The sequence below is a fragment of the Lithobates pipiens genome, unplaced genomic scaffold, assembly GCF_037356315.1.
Source record: "Lithobates pipiens isolate NorthernLeopardFrog02 unplaced genomic scaffold, aLitPip1_a1.2 Scaffold_30, whole genome shotgun sequence".
NCBI lineage: Eukaryota > Metazoa > Chordata > Amphibia > Anura > Ranidae > Lithobates > Lithobates pipiens.
In genome coordinates, this window is record NW_027507791.1 from 153,869,009 (window position 1) to 153,886,294 (window position 17,286).

The 17,286-nt window shown below is 40.7% G+C and overlaps 1 protein-coding gene across 1 annotated transcript in view; it reads left to right on the forward strand.

Annotated features, from left to right (window-relative positions):
* Window positions 1-16,840, forward strand: part of EIF2S1 (eukaryotic translation initiation factor 2 subunit alpha) — a 41,918-nt gene extending 25,078 nt beyond the window's left edge. The window contains exons 3-8 of the mRNA XM_077465007.1: window positions 6,418-6,497; window positions 7,311-7,462; window positions 7,668-7,774; window positions 10,367-10,464; window positions 14,590-14,733; window positions 15,825-16,840. Coding sequence (XP_077321133.1) covers window positions 6,418-6,497; window positions 7,311-7,462; window positions 7,668-7,774; window positions 10,367-10,464; window positions 14,590-14,733; window positions 15,825-15,950 — 707 coding nt within the window. The 3' untranslated portion in view covers window positions 15,951-16,840. The remainder of the gene's footprint in view (window positions 1-6,417; window positions 6,498-7,310; window positions 7,463-7,667; window positions 7,775-10,366; window positions 10,465-14,589; window positions 14,734-15,824) is intronic.
* The last annotated feature ends 446 nt before the right edge of the window (window positions 16,841-17,286 follow it).

Consider the following 17,286-nt stretch of genomic DNA (forward strand, 5'->3'; position numbering starts at 1 on the left):
TAGCTGGGTTATATGTGCCCCACTAGCAGCCAAAAAGCACCGCTAAAATTATGGTAAAGAGCCGCTAAAACTTGCGTTTTACCATCAACGCCTGCCCGCTCCAGTGTGAAAGTAGTCTTCATAAGTGATGCAGAAAATTTCTTACATTTAGACATTTATTAAACAAAACAAACCTCCAATCAGTTTACTTGTATGTATGATTTAGATTATAAAAAAAAAAAAAACTATAAAATAAAAACAGGTAGTCAAAACTTTTGGACGAAAAAAAAAATGGGCTAACTTTACTGTTTTTTTTTATTTTATTTTTATTTTTTAAATAGTGTATTTTTTTTCCCCAAAAAAATGCATTTGAAAGACCTCTGTGCAAATGCCGTGTGACATAAAATATTGCAACAACCGCTATTTTATTCCCTAGGATCTCGCAGAAAAGTGTCAGAAAAGATTTAGTCTTTAAATGGTTAAACTGAGAACTTCTACACACTGAGATGATTTCATTCATTCAAGTGTAAACATTGTATCTTTCTGTTCTTTTCTTGGCAGCCTGCCCAGAGAGGAGGAAAGACGTTTCTATGACGACTCAGGCAACTTACACTGACTTCTATTACAGAAGTCATTTCAAAGTCCCGCTGTAGTTCTAAATCGGCTTTTTATCAGCATAATCGGCCGATGCCGATTATTTAAAAAACTGCAAATATTGGCCGATATATCGGTCGACCTCTACTTATTACATCTAACAATACATGAGTTTCCTTCTAAGATTAGAGTAGTGCTCACACAAATATTGCTTGCGGCCAAACTCACTATCACACGTTTATGGAATTCGAGGGATTCTCCTTCTCCCTCTGATGCTGTTCTCACCCTCAGCCATCAGTGCGAGATGGAGAGACTTTTAGCCTTTATACATTTTAACCGCTTCCCGCCCGCCCTATAGCCGAATGACGGCCTTAGGGCGGGCGGCTTCCTACGCCTGGCCGTCCCTGGACGGCCTGGTGTTTACTTCCGCGATGCGCGCCGCCGCGGGCGCGCATCGCGGAAGTTCTGTGTTTGCCGTGTCCCCCGGGGACAGGCAAACACAGATCGCTGTAAACGGCCAATCACAGCGGCCGTTTACAGCGTGATCGGCGTGTCCAATGGGAGATGATCTCATATGTAAACATATGAGATCATCTCTCAGCGCCGCTCTCCCTCCTCACACAGACAGCGTGTGAGAGGGGAGAGAAGAACGGCTGCAGCAGCCGTTAGTGTACAAAAGAAAAAAAAAAAGTGTAAAAAAAAAGTGCCATCCTCCCCCAGAGCCATCCTCCCCCAGAGCCATCCTCCCCCAGAGCCATCCTCCCCCAGAGCCATCCTCCCCCAGAGCCATCCTCCCCCAGAGCCATCCTCCCCCAGAGCCATCCTCCCCCAGAGCCATCCTCCCCCAGAGCCATCCTCCCCCAGAGCCATCCTCCCCCAGTGCCACGCCCCCCCCCAGTGCCATCCTGCCCCAGTGCCATCCGCCTTAGTGCCATCCTGCCCCAGTGCCATCCGCCCCAGTGCAATCCACCCCACCCCAGTGCCACCTGCCCGCAGTGCTATCTGTCCCCAGTGCCACCTGTTGTCAGTGCCATTTGTCCCCAGTGCCACGTATAAGTGGCATCTGTCAGTGCCACGTGTTATTAGTGCCACATAGTGCCATCTGTCATCAGTGCCACGTATTAGTGCCATCTGTCATCAGTGCCACGTATCAGTGCCATTTGTCATCAGTGCCACCTGTCAGTGTCACGTGCCATCTGTTGTCAGTGTCACGTGTCATCAATGCCACTTATCAGTGCCATCTGTCATTGGTGCCACGTATTAGTGCCATCTGTCACCGGTGGCACGTATTAGTGCCACGTGTCATCAGTGCCACGTATTAGTGCCACGTGTCATCAGTGCCACGTATTAGTGTCACGTGTCATCAGTGCCACATATTAGTGTCATCTGTCATCAGTGCCACGTATAAGTGTCATCATTGCCACGTATCAGTGCCATCTGTCATCAGTGTCACGTGTCATTGTCCTGGTATTTCAAAAGTGTAATAAGTAGTCAACAAGTTAGATGTGTAATTTATGCTTCTAGAACACGTGATGGCACTCCCTGCATGTTGGGCCTCTCTATGTGGCCAGGCTGTGAAAAAGTCCCACACATGTGGTATTGTAATACTCAGGAGGAGTAGCAGAATTTTTTGGGGGGTGTCATATGTGGTATACACATGCCACGTGAGAGAAATAACCTATTACAATGACAATTTTGTGGAGAAAAATAAAAAAAATGAAAAATCTTCATTTTGCAAAGAATTGTGGGAAAAAAATGACAACATCAAAAAGCTCACCATGCCTCTTACTAAATACCTTGGAATGTCTACTTTCCAAAAAGGGTTCATTTGGGGGGTATTTGTACTTTCCTGACTTGTTCGGGTCACAAGAAGCGAGATAGGCCACCAGTACATCAGATGTGATCAATTTTGTGCGATTCGCACCACAGCTTGTAGACTCTATAACTTTCACAAAGACCAAATAATATCCACTAATTTGGGTTATTTTTACCAAAGACATGTAGCAGTATAAATTGTGGCCAAAATGTATGAAGAAAAATTAATAATTTGCATAATTCTGTCACAGAAACAAAGAAATATGCGTTTTTTTTCAAAATTTTCGGTCTTTTTTCATTTATAGCGCAAAAAATAAAAACCCCAGAGGTGATCAAATACCACCAAAAGAAAGCTCTATTTGTGGGAAAAAAAAGGACACAAAATTCATTTGGGTGCAGTGTTGCATGACTGAGTAATTGTCATTCAAAGTGTGAGAGCACCGAAAGCTGAAAATTGGTCTGGGCAGGAAGGGTGTTTAAGTGCCCAGTAAGCAAGTGGTTAAAGCCACACCGTTTAGGCTTAAATGGAATAGCTGGCTTTCCCACCCCAGCTGTTCGGTTAAAGAATTGAGTTCTAAGGTTGATAACTTTGTTTACGAATACAATCCAATTTATACTCTGTTGGGATGTTTACTATACACCTGTTCTTCGTGTTACAAATGGTGACCTGTTCCCCTCCCCCTCACTTATCCTCTCCCTGTGTCTGTTCCTTCCTTTCATTGTTTTGGTTTATGTACCATTTTTGGCCGGGAAAAGGGGTCTCCACCCTTGCCTTATATTATAGAGAACAATGAAAAGTTATTGCTGCACAAAAATGTTTTAATGTAATCAAAACATCTAAAATAGGCCGTCATCATTGCATACAATGATGGCCTATATATTTTAGATTTTTTTTGATTACATTAAAACATTTTTGTGCAGCAATCCCTTTTGTCGCTTTCTATAATATAGCGCTGCAACTAACGATTATTTTCACAATTGATTAGTTGGCCGATTTTTTTTTTTTTTTTTTTTTTTTGTGTGTATGATTTACTTAATATGTAATGGTAAAAAAAAAATGCAATTTATTCATAAATATCTCTATGCAGTGGTAAATACAAATAACCAACTATATGGTTAGGAAGCAAAATCTCTAATCCACTCAGAATAACAGACAGAAGAGAGATACTGTATATACTATTGGAGGTTGAATCTGGTAAATATCATCATACTCGGATTGCATTTTTTATTTAAACCCAAAAAAAGTTGTGTTTTTCAGACAGAACTGTAAAATAATATGTATGACAGACTCCCTTGTCATAGGCAGGTGATAAAAGCTACCCGCACTTGCTGTCACATATGCCAGCCATAAAAAAAACATCTTCCGTCAAGAAAAAAATATTACATTTTAAGAACGTTTGCTCAATTTTCTAATCGTTAGTGGAGTCAAATCAATGTTTGTTTGAATTTTCCCATCACTGTGGCTGAAAACTTCTTGGTCAAAGGAATGTTCATACAGTGTACAGTATAATATAGAGCTCCCCAATAGCAAGGCAAAAAAAATCTCTGCCTTTAGAACCACTCACTTACTGTCCAGGACTACTTGTCCCATGTGGCATTGCTCCTCACACGTTCACAAGTTCTCAGGCACTTACTGATATGTGTGAACGGTGTACTGAGCTGTATGTGTGCTACACTGTATTGCCTTATATTTAAACAAATGCATTCTGTATGCAGGCCAATTAGCTTACTGATTAATCGATTATGAAAATGGTTGACTATTTTTCATAATCGATTAGCTTCGGCCCTACTATAATATAAGCCTTTGGGAGGGCTTGATTGCTTGCACTTGCTACTCCAACCAACGTGCACCTCACCCTTCTGAACATAATAATATATAAAAAAAAAAAAAAAAATATATATATATATATATATATATATATATATATATATATATATATATATATATATATATATATATATATATATGTGTGTGTGTGTGTGTATATGTATGTGTATATATATATATATATATATATATATATATATATATATATATATATATATATATATATATATATATATATATATATATATATATATATATAATATGTATGTACATATTTTTTTTTTTTCCTTCAGGCTTGTGCTAAACTCAAACTTTTTAACTCAATCTGCAGGGTTCCATAAACAGTATTGTGACAATGAGCATTTATTTTTAAGCGGAGCTCCACCCAAAAGGTTAAGTTCTGTTTTAAGGACTCCTCCCCCGTTCCTGTGGAATTGGCACTTTTAAGGACTGGGTACCTGATTTTTGACAGGTACCCACTTCCCACTGTCCTGCTGCATCCACCATTCACGATGCGCAGCACTGCGCTCACATGTGCAGTGGGCACCTGGCTGTGAAGCCGCAAGCTGTCACAGCCAGGTGCCCATAGTGAAGATGCCGGCAACGGGTGAGACCAATTAGGGTGAGCACGCTGCTGGATCATGGGACAGGTGTCTGTTTTTTAAGTCGACAGTTTTTGTAGTTGCTGACTTTTTATCTTCTTTCACGGGTGGCTGGAACTCCACTTTAAGCACTGCTTTGTGAAAATGGATTATAATACCATTAGCATCTCTGTTGACTCTAGTCCAAAGTTAGAATTGCTAGAATCTTCCGTATCGGACACTTCCTCTGCCCCCTCTGGCAGCCTTCCTCTCCAACAGATGTGTTTTAGAATAGAAATTCCAAATGGAATGGAATAGAAATTCCAGGGAAATGTAGAGAATTTTTCAAGAATTTTAACGCTGTCTGGGTCCTTGCTAGACAGTTTAGCCTCTTATTTGCCCCTTTTAAGCCTCTTTCATTTGCATTTAAAATGGTTGTAAACCTACAGAAATTAAAAATTAACCAAGCACATCCCACAAAAGTGTGTATTAGCCCAAATCCAAAGCACCAAGCCTGACTCCCCGCTGATCTCTCCTTTCTGCATGAGTCACTTCTGACTGTTTTTTCCATTACAACAGCCTACTGGGGGATGCCCACCCACCTCCAGCTTATAGAAGGTGATTCATAGCCTTAGCGCTGTGTATTTTTCCATGAGCCTTTTAAGCCTGTGTAGAGTGGGGTTCATCCCTTTACTCCATTGATAGGCAATTAGCGGACCTCCAACTATTGCTAAACTACAAGTCCCATCATGCCTCTGGCTGTGGGTGTTAGTCTTGCTATGCCTCATGGGAATTGTAGTTCTGCAACAGCTGGAGGTACGCTAATTGCATATCCCTGCTTTACTCCAATCAGCTGTTCAATATCAAGGCACACTGTACTCTATGCTCTAAAGCAGAGGTAGGCAACTTCGGCTCTCCAGCTGTGGTGAAACTACAAATCCCATCATTTCTCTGCCTCTAGGAGTCATGCCTATGATCAGGTCTTGCAGTAACTCATAGGGCTAATTTCAAACCAGCTGGCAGGTCGTAATTGCCTACCCATTCTCTACAATGTATGCAACGTCGGATCCCCACATTTTGCTGCTAGAGCTGAGTAAAAAAATCCTTTGATCTGTGTGAGAGGCATGAGCTCTTTCACTGTCCAATCACAGGTTGGGATTGTCCAGGATGACCCAAGCTCAGAGAAAGTGCCTTGAATTTTGTTGCTCATCTGAGTGGGGACCCTTGGCAATAGAAAATAACTACTCTTGCAGCAAAATATGTTTTTATTTTATCTTTTTAAATGGGACTATTCATTTGGATCATGATTTAGGCTGGTTCTGAAACAGGAAATAGAAAGAACCCACCATGTGAAGGGAAATGCCTGTCTCAGAAGTGACACAGACACCAACAAACAACTTCCAGGCAGGACTTTGGCTTTGAATAAAAATTTTCTGGTTTACTGTTCTGACTGGTAAGAAATGATACAACTCATAACCTTCATCATGGAGTTTGTAAAATATAAAATTTCACTTGCAATATTTAATTGTTAGCAGTATTACATATGAAAGCTGTTATGCTTGTAAAATTCTAATATTCTTCCTAAGTTTAGTGATACAAATGTGTTGCTTGAAATTGCAGGATATATAGATTTGTCCAAAAGAAGAGTGTCCCCAGAAGAGGCGTTAAAATGTGAAGATAAATTCACCAAGTCTAAAACTGTAAGTCTACAACCACTAAATGAGTGATCCTATAACTACCTAGAAGCTGAAATACATGTACGCAGTTAGATTTTGATTTAAGTCGGGGAGCAGGAGCCAGTGACGTCATGCCGCAACCAGTAGTGTGCGGAACGCCATTTTGTTGGAGGTACACAGAGGTCGCACCCTTAAAGAAACATACAGGCAATTTTAGTTTTATACAATGTTAGTGTAATCTTTCATCTTCTGTCTGTCTTCCTTGTCTTCGTGAAAATTAATATTTTGGTAATTCGCAAATACTGCATTCTGCTACAAATCAGTATTATAAATATTCCTCTTCCTGTAGCTTTGAGATCAAGTGGGCACATCCCATAGCCGTAACACAGAAAGTGAGAGCTGGGGTATGCTGCTTTACATCAGCATGTGGCAAAAGTAAACATCGGCATGTAAAAAAAAAGTGCAGCACTACCTTACTAATCAATGTTGTAACCCTCTAATTTATGGAAATCTCAAACTTCAATATTACCACACTACTGGTCTCTGTGATATGTAGTGCTGCATACAATGCACATCAAACAGAGAAAATAACCTAAATGAAACTCCTTGGATGGTGGTAACCCCTCCTACAGATATTTTCAATACAGATTAAAGCGGACTTTCAGTATTATTATTATATATTATAAAAAAAATTATTTTTTACTTTCCATCTATTAAATCTTCTGCCCTTGTTAAAATTCCTCCTTTTATGGTACCAAGGGGCAGGACATTCCAAGGGTTTTGATGCATGCATCATGCAGCTCATACATTTTACTGTTCGTTTGAATTTTACTACAGGTATACAGTATTCTGCGTCATGTAGCTGAAGTTTTGGAATACACAAAGGATGAGCAGCTAGAAAGTTTATATCAAAGAACCGCCTGGGTATTTGATGAAAAATACAAAAGACCAGGATATGGAGCCTACGATGCCTTCAAACTTGCAGTCTCGTAAGCACAATGTTTTGGAATCCTTGACTGTGTGTGTGTGTGTGTGTGTGTGTGTGTGTGTGTGTGTGTGTGTGTGTGTGTGTGTGTGTGTGTGTTTTTTTTTTTTTTTTTTTTTTATTACAATTGTTACATTGTTTAAAACTTTGAAATTGAGAACTTTCTGAAAGCAGCTTTGATTTTGAAATGCAATGTTTTCCCTGTTTAGAGATACATCGGTTCTAGATGGACTAGATTTAATAGAGGAGGAAAGAAGAGTCCTCATTGATAATATTAACCGACGTCTTACGCCACAAGCTGTGAAAATCAGAGCAGGTAACTACAGTAATATGAAGCTTATAATGGCTAAATTTGAGATTTTATCTTTCAGCTTAATGCGTTTTTTTTTTTTATTCCTTTGCCAGTTTCACAAGACCTAAAAGAGATTTTCTGTATGTTACTAGGATTTCAATGTACTTCAAACCTGGTGTCGCCACCTAAAGGACCTTTTCACATGTACACTAGTGAATACTGTCACTGATGAGAAATTGCCAGATGTTAGTTTTTTCAGGACACAGAAGGTAGTTTAAACCTCACACTCTTACAAGTGTTCCTGTCCTTAGAATTACATTTTTGCCTGAGGACCATGTCACACTGGTCACCCTATCATTGGTGCTCAAATACCATCAAAAGAACACTATTTTGTGGGAAAAAAGGACGTAAATTTTGTTTGGGAGCTACGTCGCACGTCCGCACAATTGTCAGTTAAATGGATGCAATGCCGAATCGCAAAAAATGCTCTGGTAAAGAAGGGGGTAAATCCTTCCGGGGGTAAAGTGGTTAAGCCCATTCACAATCCAGCACTGTGCTCAAGAGAAGCGCCCTCTCTCTCTCTACTCACAGGACAGATTGATGGCAGCTGAAGCCAATGGCTCCTAGTGCTGTTAATCAAATTGTGTGATGAAGGTGGGACTAAGCCACACTGTGTCAATGGATGGCTTGGGATCGAGCCCGCAGGTATGCCACAATAGGAAGCCACTTCCTATGGAAGCACATCAAGAAAAGAAGTAGCCAAGAGCACCGGCGAGAGCACCCTAGAAGAGCAGGATCTGGGCTGACCAGAACTAGACAGCATACTCCAGATGAAGCCGAACCAAAGTCTTGTAGAGTGAGCAATCCAAATTGCAGTTTTTTTTTTTTTTTTTTTTAAATTATCCTTGCATGGCCCACTCAGATCTACAGCCAATGCACTTTCAGTGCAGAGTGAATTTTCCTTTAGTAAATAACCCCCTTTGACTGCATGGGTTAAAAGGTAAACCGCTATGTAAAAAGTGAATTTGACCTTTATCAACACACGAACAGTCCCTGTCTAAGATCACCACATATCACCAGAATTGACCATCCACTACAAATAGGTCAATTGCGCATTGTAATGATATCCTTTATTCCTTGATGATAGACCGTCATGGGCAATACCACTGCACACCTCGGTAACTGGTTGCTCCGCAAGGTGTATATAACAGATCAACAGATAGCCCTCACATATTGTAACTCTGTATATACCTAGTTTATTGAATAAAAAGGAATAGCACTCGCATATCCTCCAAGTAAAAAGTGCTTTTCGCACTTAAAGTTGCACGATGTGTACCCACAGAATTTAAATGTGAAAAGTGCCTTTTTATTTGAAGGCTGTGAGGTGCTATTCCTTTTTATTCAATAAACTACATATATCCAGAGTTATGCTATGTGAGGTCTCTGTTTATCTCTAATATATACATTGCGCAGCAACTAGTTACCGGGATGTGCAGTGGTATTGCCCATGATGGTCTACCATCATTGAGGGATAAAGGATATCATTACAATGCATAATTGACCTATCTGTAGTGGATGGTCAATTTTGCCTGGTTAGCCTTGTGTTTGATCACTGGGTTGGAGGTCTGAACAAAGCACTTTCTCCAATGGGAACTGTCATTGCACTTTTGATTCCTATCACTGATCAATATTTATTTGATTATTGGGATTTTTGTGGCCTTCATTTTTTATTTTCTATCACTGTGGGTTATAGGTGGTGACTTTTGCTAGCACAACATTTTTATTTAATATAATTAGAAAAGATTATATTGATAGAAAGGGACAGATAAACTATTGTTGCGTAGAAACCAGCTGTTTTACATGTTGGTTGTAAAAAAAAAAAAAAAAAAGACATCCAGGTGCAACTTTTTTCTCGCAACAGTCGCTCAAGTGAATCAATACACATTCGCCAGCACACATGGGTTTTCAATTGCAATCCAAAACTTTTATTACAGAGAGATCACATCACAAAAGAATAAGTGCAACCTTTCAGAGCCACGCAGGATCCCTACAACAGGCATGTGGTATGTTGCTTGGCGTTGCATGCTTGATGAAGGGGTCCTGCGTGGTTCCAAACTGTTGCACTTATTCTTATGTGATCTCTCTGCAATAAGTTTTTTTTGGACTGCAGTCCATAAAGATCCATGGTGTGCTGGCTTATGTTTATTGATCTGTATTATATTCAGTGTCCAGGCGGTAATCGCTACAGCACCCACTACAGAGGAGCCTGTGATCCAGGAATGTGTGCAATTAGGAATATAGACACGACTTGGCACAAGGGTTCACAAAAAAAATGTCGTAGTGTAACGTCTCACGCAAAAAAAAATCACAATCTGCTCCAAATAAGTAATGGTACAGAAAATTGAAAAGTTTGTCAATATTTGGCACAATGGAATGCAGTAGTACACTTAGGAGGGTGATGGTGCAAAATTGGTTAGTCTACAATGTGCCAGATAAACTATATGCACTGCAAAATTATAGTTTGACAAAACTAGTGCAACAATTCACATTCCTCAACTGCCCATCTTGGTTTACCTGGGCCAGAACCTTAAATTTTTTTTTCTTTTTGTGCTTTAGATATTGAAGTGGCTTGTTATGGGTATGAAGGCATTGATGCAGTGAAGGATGCATTAAGAGCGGGACTTGGCTGTTCAACAGAAAATATGCCAATAAAGGTAAGGCTGTCTTTCATATAAAAACATGTTTCATTGTAATTTTGTCACATGTTTCTGTTGTCATGTAATTGTATTTTTACTATTCAGCTTGTAGCAACAAAGGCTTTGTTCCATTTTTCATAGAATGCTTTGTGGTTTTAGCAATGACTGCTTTTTGTTTGCACAATTGCCCATCTTACATTTCTCCTCTTCCGGTACTGTTGGAAACAAGCTGATGCTCATCTTATTATATTTTTACAAAGGCAATAATGCTTGTGTCAGTCAGTCAGAAGCTTGCAGCTGTCATGTTTTTTTGAACAGGTTAAATCGAGCATCTTGGCACTGCCCATAATCTCAAAACCTGAAGCACATTGTCTTCACAGATTTGGTACTGAACCAATATTCTCTTTATCATTTTTTATTATTGCCATTTTTATAGCACAGACAATTTATGCCAAGCTTTACGTATATTTTACCTTCATGTTAGTCTCTGCCCTCACATTCATACATCCACATACTAGGGCTAATTTAACCAGTTCAATACTGGGCACTTTTACCACCTTCCTGCTCAGGACAATTTTTAGCTTGCAGAGCTGTCACATTTTGAAGGATAATACTGCTCTCATGCTCTTACTGGAACTTCAGTATGGCACCTCATGGCAAATAACTCTGAGGGTCTGAAAAAAGAATTGTTACTCTGCATAAAGATGGCCTAGGCTATAAGAAGATTGCCAAGACCCTGAAACTGAGCTAAAGCACAGTGGCCAAGACCATACAGCTGTTTAACAGGACAGGTTCCATTCAGAACATGCCTCGCCAAGGTCTACCAAAGAAGTTGAGTGCATGTGCTTAGCGTCATATCCAGAGGTTGTCTTTGGGAAATAGACATACGAGTGCTGCCAGCATTGCTGCAGAGGTTGAAGGGTTGGGGGGGACCAGCCTGTCGGTGCTCAGACCTTATGCCCCACCAAATTGGTCTGCATGGCTGTCATCCCAGAAGGAAGACTCTTCTGAAGATGATGCACAAGAAAGCTTGTGAACAGTTTGCTGGACACAAGCAGACTAAGGACATTGATTACTGGAACCATGTTCTGTAGGCCATAGTCTAATGTGACTAACATAAACATATCCAGTTCAGATGGTGTCAAGCGTGTGTAGCGGCAACCAGGTGAGGCATACAAAGACAAGTGTGTCTTGCCTACAGTCAAGCAAGGTGGTGGGAGTGTCATAGTCTGGGGCTGCATGAGTGCTACAGTTCATTGAGGGAACCATGAATGCAAACATGTATTGTGACATACTGAAGGAGAGCATGACCCCCTCCCTTGAATGGGCCACAGGGCAGTAGTCTAACATAATGACCCCCCAAACACACCTTCAAGATGACCAATGCCTTGCTAAAGAAGCAGAGGGTAAAGGTGATGGACTGGCCAAGCATGTCTCCAGACCGAAACCCTATTGAGCATCTGTGGGGCATAATCAAATGAAAAGGGGAGGAGCGCAAGATGTCTTGACATCACCAGCTCAGTGATGTTGTCATGGAGAAGTGAAAGGACTTCAGTGCCAGCCTGTGAAGCTCTGGTGAACTCCATGCCCAAGAGGGTTAAGGCAGTGCTGGCAAATAATGGTGGCCACACAAAATATTGACACTTTGTGCCCAATTTAGACATTTTCACTTACGGGTGTGCTCACTTTTGTTGCCAGCAGTTTAGACATTAATGGCAGAGATATTTTGAGGGGACAACAAATTTACACTGTTGTACAAGCTGAGCACTCACTACTTTACGTTGTAGCAAAGTGTAATTTCTTCAGTGTTGTCAATGAAAAGATATAAAATATTTACAAAAAGGTGGGAGATCTACTCGTGAGATACTGTAGATCTGAAAAGGAGAGGACAAGCCCTGGCTTATCCTATGTCTTTTTTTTATCTCCTCGGGCACGCTTAAGCCTAAACTGGTGGTTGCAGGATCAGAACCTGCAAAAGGGAAAATCCTTCCTCCTGGTAACTTGGACAGTACTGACTACAGATGCCCATCTCTCAGGCTGGCAAGCAACACTAGACAGGCTCACAGCTCAGGGGAAATGGTCAAGGACAGAACAGATCCTGCCCATCAGCGTCCTGGAATTACAGGCAGTACGACTGTCCCTACGGTCCTGGACGGTGGAGCTTCAGGACTGCCCTATCGGGGTTCAGTCAGACAATGCCACTGCAGAGGCCTATATAAACCACCAAGGCAGTACCAGAAGTTCAGCTCTGAAGGAGGTGAACCACATACTAGCCTGGGCAGAGGGACATATGCCGAGTCTATCGGCAGTCTGCATCACGAGAGTTCAACAACAAGCTACAGTAGTTTGTGTCTCGAACAAGAGATCCTCTGCCAATTGGAACAGATACCAGTACTTCCTGGTTTATGCTTTCCCTCCAATCTCTCTCATTCCACATTTGTTGCGTAGGATTTGGAGAGGTTGTTCCAGTCATTCTGGTAACACCAGCCTGGCCCAGAAGTCCTGGTTTCCAGACATTGTGAGACTGGCAATAAACGGGCCATGGACGCTTTCATGTCGCCCTGATCTACTATTTCAAGGTTCTATAGTACACCCCAATTTACAGTCTAAATTTGACAGCATGGCTATTGAAGCCAGGGTGTTAAAGGACCGTGGCATCTTGGGACCAGTGGTGTCTAGACCCTAGGGAATGCTATAAAAGCTGTCACTAGGAAGATCTATCATAAGGTCTGGAAGACTTGTATTGCTTGGTGTGAAGCCAAAAATGGCATCCTTGGAAATATGTGATTGGGAGAATTCTCTCTTTTCTAAAGTCAGCCGTGGAAATCAAACTGGCTTTGAGTACAATCGGAGGTCAAGTTTCGGCCCTATCAGTATTCTTCTAAAGGCCTTTAGCCTCCCATTCACTGGTCCAAACCTTTTATGCAGGGGGCAAATCGCTTGTTTCCCCCATTAGGTCACCTATGTGTCCTTGGGACTTGAACTTGGTTGGTTTCTGGTTACAGAAACAACCATTTGAGCCTATCAAGGCAATTCCTTTAGACTTGCTGTCATGCAAAATAGCCTTCCTGATGGCCATCACCTCGGCTAAAGGGTGTCGGAGTTGGTGGCCCTTTCGTGCAGGGAACCATACTTGATCCTTCACCACGACAGGGTTGTGTTATGACCTGTTCCATCCTTTTTTTTGCCAAAAGTGGTGTCGTCCTTTCATTTAAATCGGCACATTATTTTGGCTTCCTTTTTCTCTCAGCCTAGTTTGGCGGAAGAGACGACTGCATTCTTTGGACATTGTCTGGGCAGTCAAGATTTATTTGTCAAGATCTGTGAAGATCCGAGGATCAGACTCCTTTTTTTGTTTTACCAAAAGGACCCAAGAAGGGGCAGGCAGCTTCCATTGCCAATTGGGTCCATCAATTGGCGATTCATGCCTATGGTCTGAAACGTAAAGTGTCTCACTTTAGGGTGAGAGCTCATTCTACGAGGGGTGTAAGAACCTCCTGGGCTTTTCGCCATCTGGTATCTGTAGCTCAGATTTGTAAGGCTGCTACATGGTCTTGGATATCCCAGCAGTTAACGAATAATGGTCTAACTCTGTGTCCCATGATGTATGAAATGAAGAAAATAGGATTTTTTTCTTCATACTTGCCTGTAAAATCCTTTTTTCTTTGAGTACATCATGGGACATAGGTCCCTCCCCTCTTCTTGAGGATTCGGTGCTTGCTACGAAACTGAAGTACTCCCTGAATGGAATGGGTTATATAGGGGATCACTATATATACTTCTTTTTTTTTTTTTCTTCCCCTTACAGTGACCAGAACAATACAGAACGTTAACACTGTACTACTCTGGGGGAGGTGATCAGGATTATTATTTATTTTACACACACTTTTATTGCTTTTGGAGTGTGGGAGGAAACCCATGCAAGCACGGGATGAACATGCATACTTGAGGCAGGTAGCGCCATGGCTTGCAGTTTGAACCACTTGCTCTAGTGCTGCCAGGCATAAATCCCTTTTAACTGTAACATTTTAAGCTGTAGTCTATTCTGATAAGGTGATCAGACTCTTCCGATGCTGTGATAGTGTGATAGTGTGTGTGTGTACATATATAATTATACTTATTTTTTTTTTTTGCTCTGTTTAGATAAATTTGATTGCTCCTCCTCGGTATGTGATGACTACAACAACTTTGGAAAGGACCGAAGGTCTTTCTGTGCTCAATCAAGCAATGTCCGTAATCAAAGAGAGAATCGAGGAGAAAAGGGGTGTATTTAATGTCCAGATGGAGGTATGATGTACAGTAAACTTAATGATGCATACATTTGTAAAAATAGTAGCATTGGATTAATACCAACCTTTTCCATACTAGCAGTTTAAAAATATATAGATAGAAATGTACAGTGTTTTATATAGAAAATATTCACCCATTTGGACTTTTTCATGTGATCGTGCAAGCAGGATACAAGGGAGATTCAAGAGACCACTCTGATGGCATTTACAGGCCTCAGTGACAGAGGTTTGCAATGACTATGTATACAACAGCTGTTGCCTAAGTGTTTGACCAGTTGCAGTTTTGTGTGCGATTGGCAAAAGTGCATGTCTCCTGCAAATTGTAAGACACCTGGGAGACTCTGAAGGTAGCTGGAAGATGGTTTGCTAGTATGAGACAAAATTGAGCTTGTTGGCCACTAGGCTTTGTGTAATGCATTTACCAACCTTAGACCTTGTTGAAACTTTCTACATTGAGAGGTTGGAATCACACTCTTGCTCTTTTGCCAGCTGGTGATTTGAGAGCGTTAGATGGCACACAAGGATTTAATCGCATTGCTCTATTGTCTTAAAGTAATCACAGTTCATGTTGATTCGTATTTGACTGAACAAGTCGCTTAGCTCTAGTTTCAGACTTTTAATTCTACACTAGGTGTTGCGTATAGAACATAAAGTGCTTTGACAAAAAGAGCTTTGAAACTTAAAAATGAATTGTGGAATTTGGCTGAAAATAGTGAATGAGATTAAGCTGATCTCAAATGAAGTGTTTTATATAGCACCCGTGAGTTTCGGTGAACACTCCCACAATGTAAGTATGGAGGCGGCCATTGCTGCACTCCTAAAGAAAATGGTAGATGCCCATCTGTAACTTGATTCACAGACCCAAAAACAGACATGTGTTGTAAATAATTTTCAGAATGCTTTATTTCTATGTTTTGTCTTGGATCAGAAACCCAGAAAGCATTAAAGCCAAAGCTTCAGCCCCAGGGAAATAGCATTCTTTCCCTTGTACTCTTTTAATCAGTGTATAATAAAATTCTAATTGAGCAAACATTTAGTACTGCAGTCTTATAGTGGTGTGTAATACTGAAACAAAGCTTTAATTTTCAGCCCAAGGTTGTCACAGACACAGATGAAACAGAGCTTGCCAGACAGTTGGAGCGGCTTGAAAAGGAAAATGCAGAAGTGGATGGAGATGATGATGCAGATGAAATGGAAGCAAAAGCAGAAGATTAACATAAACCTTAAACTACAGAAAATCTGAACACATCAAAAGCATACTGGCGTTAACCATTTATATATATATATATTTTGCCCCAAAATTTTATTCAAAACCATTTCAGTTGTAACTTCTGTATGCAAAATACATATCTATTGAACACAGCCTGTGTAGACTCATAAAACCATTTTTGTATTTTGATACATTTTTATTGTCAGGACTTTGGGAACTGGTAGGCGAAGGCTGCTTATAGCCCATGCACAATTTTTTTGCATCTCCATTGGCGCTTTGTGTGAAATCAACATGTAGTTCTTCAAGTGGGAACGCTATTTACTGCAAAAACCTTTTTGCTATGGGTAAGAATTGCTTGTTAAAAGCTTTCACTTAAAGCAGACCTTCAGTCATTTTTTTTTCAACTTTCCATTTATTAAATTCTCTGCCCTTGTTTTAACTTTGACTTGTAAAAGATATTAATTTTTTTTTGCCAGTAAATACCTTATACAGCCCACTTCCCGTTTCTTGTCTGTCAAAAAGCCTAGGCTTATGACCTCATGCACAGCTCTCTCTCACTTGTGAGAGTTTGCCAGGGGGCTTGGGGGGGTGTGAGTCATAAGAGGACCAATGAGAGCTGTAGGTGTGTGTAAATCCAGGAAGTGAATAGGCAGCAGCTTCAGCTGCCCACAGTTAAAATGGCCACAGCCAATTCAGTGGAGGGAGATTTCCGAAGCATATTTGGCAAGTATAGAATCGCAGTATATATAAAATATGCAATGTGGTTGGAGGGAAGCTTCAGAATGGCAAAGATTTTTTTATTACAAATTTGAGCAGACTGCAGTTCCTCTAAGTCCAATTTAAGTCACACAAACTGATACTCTTTCAAATAAATATTGTGCTAACAGCTTCCATATTTAATGTCTTGTCTTCACTTTCTTGTGAAATAATTTGTGTAATGTGTCTCAATTTAACTGCTGTCCAAAAGACACCAGAGTTTGACCATGCTGCTACCTAGCCCTACAAACTCCCTGCTTTTTAATGACCTTTCGTAACCCTCATCAGTGAGGATGCTCATGATGAGGGCTGTAACCAATTCTCATCTCTGCCAACATAGACTACTGAAGTGAGAGAGCAGGAATTGCATTTCCTGAAAAGGGGGAAAAAATGTATTTTGGGGGATTTCAATGTGAAAAGAAGTTAAATCTCTACAGCATTCCAGGGACTGTAAAGGAAGAAAATGTGCAAGACTTCAGTTGGACTTGAAGAATAACCCTTCTTTTGTTTGGGGGGTGGGGGGAAGAAATGTACATTGTAATGATTTAAACAAACTTTGTTGCAGATTCCTAACTTTTCTTCACA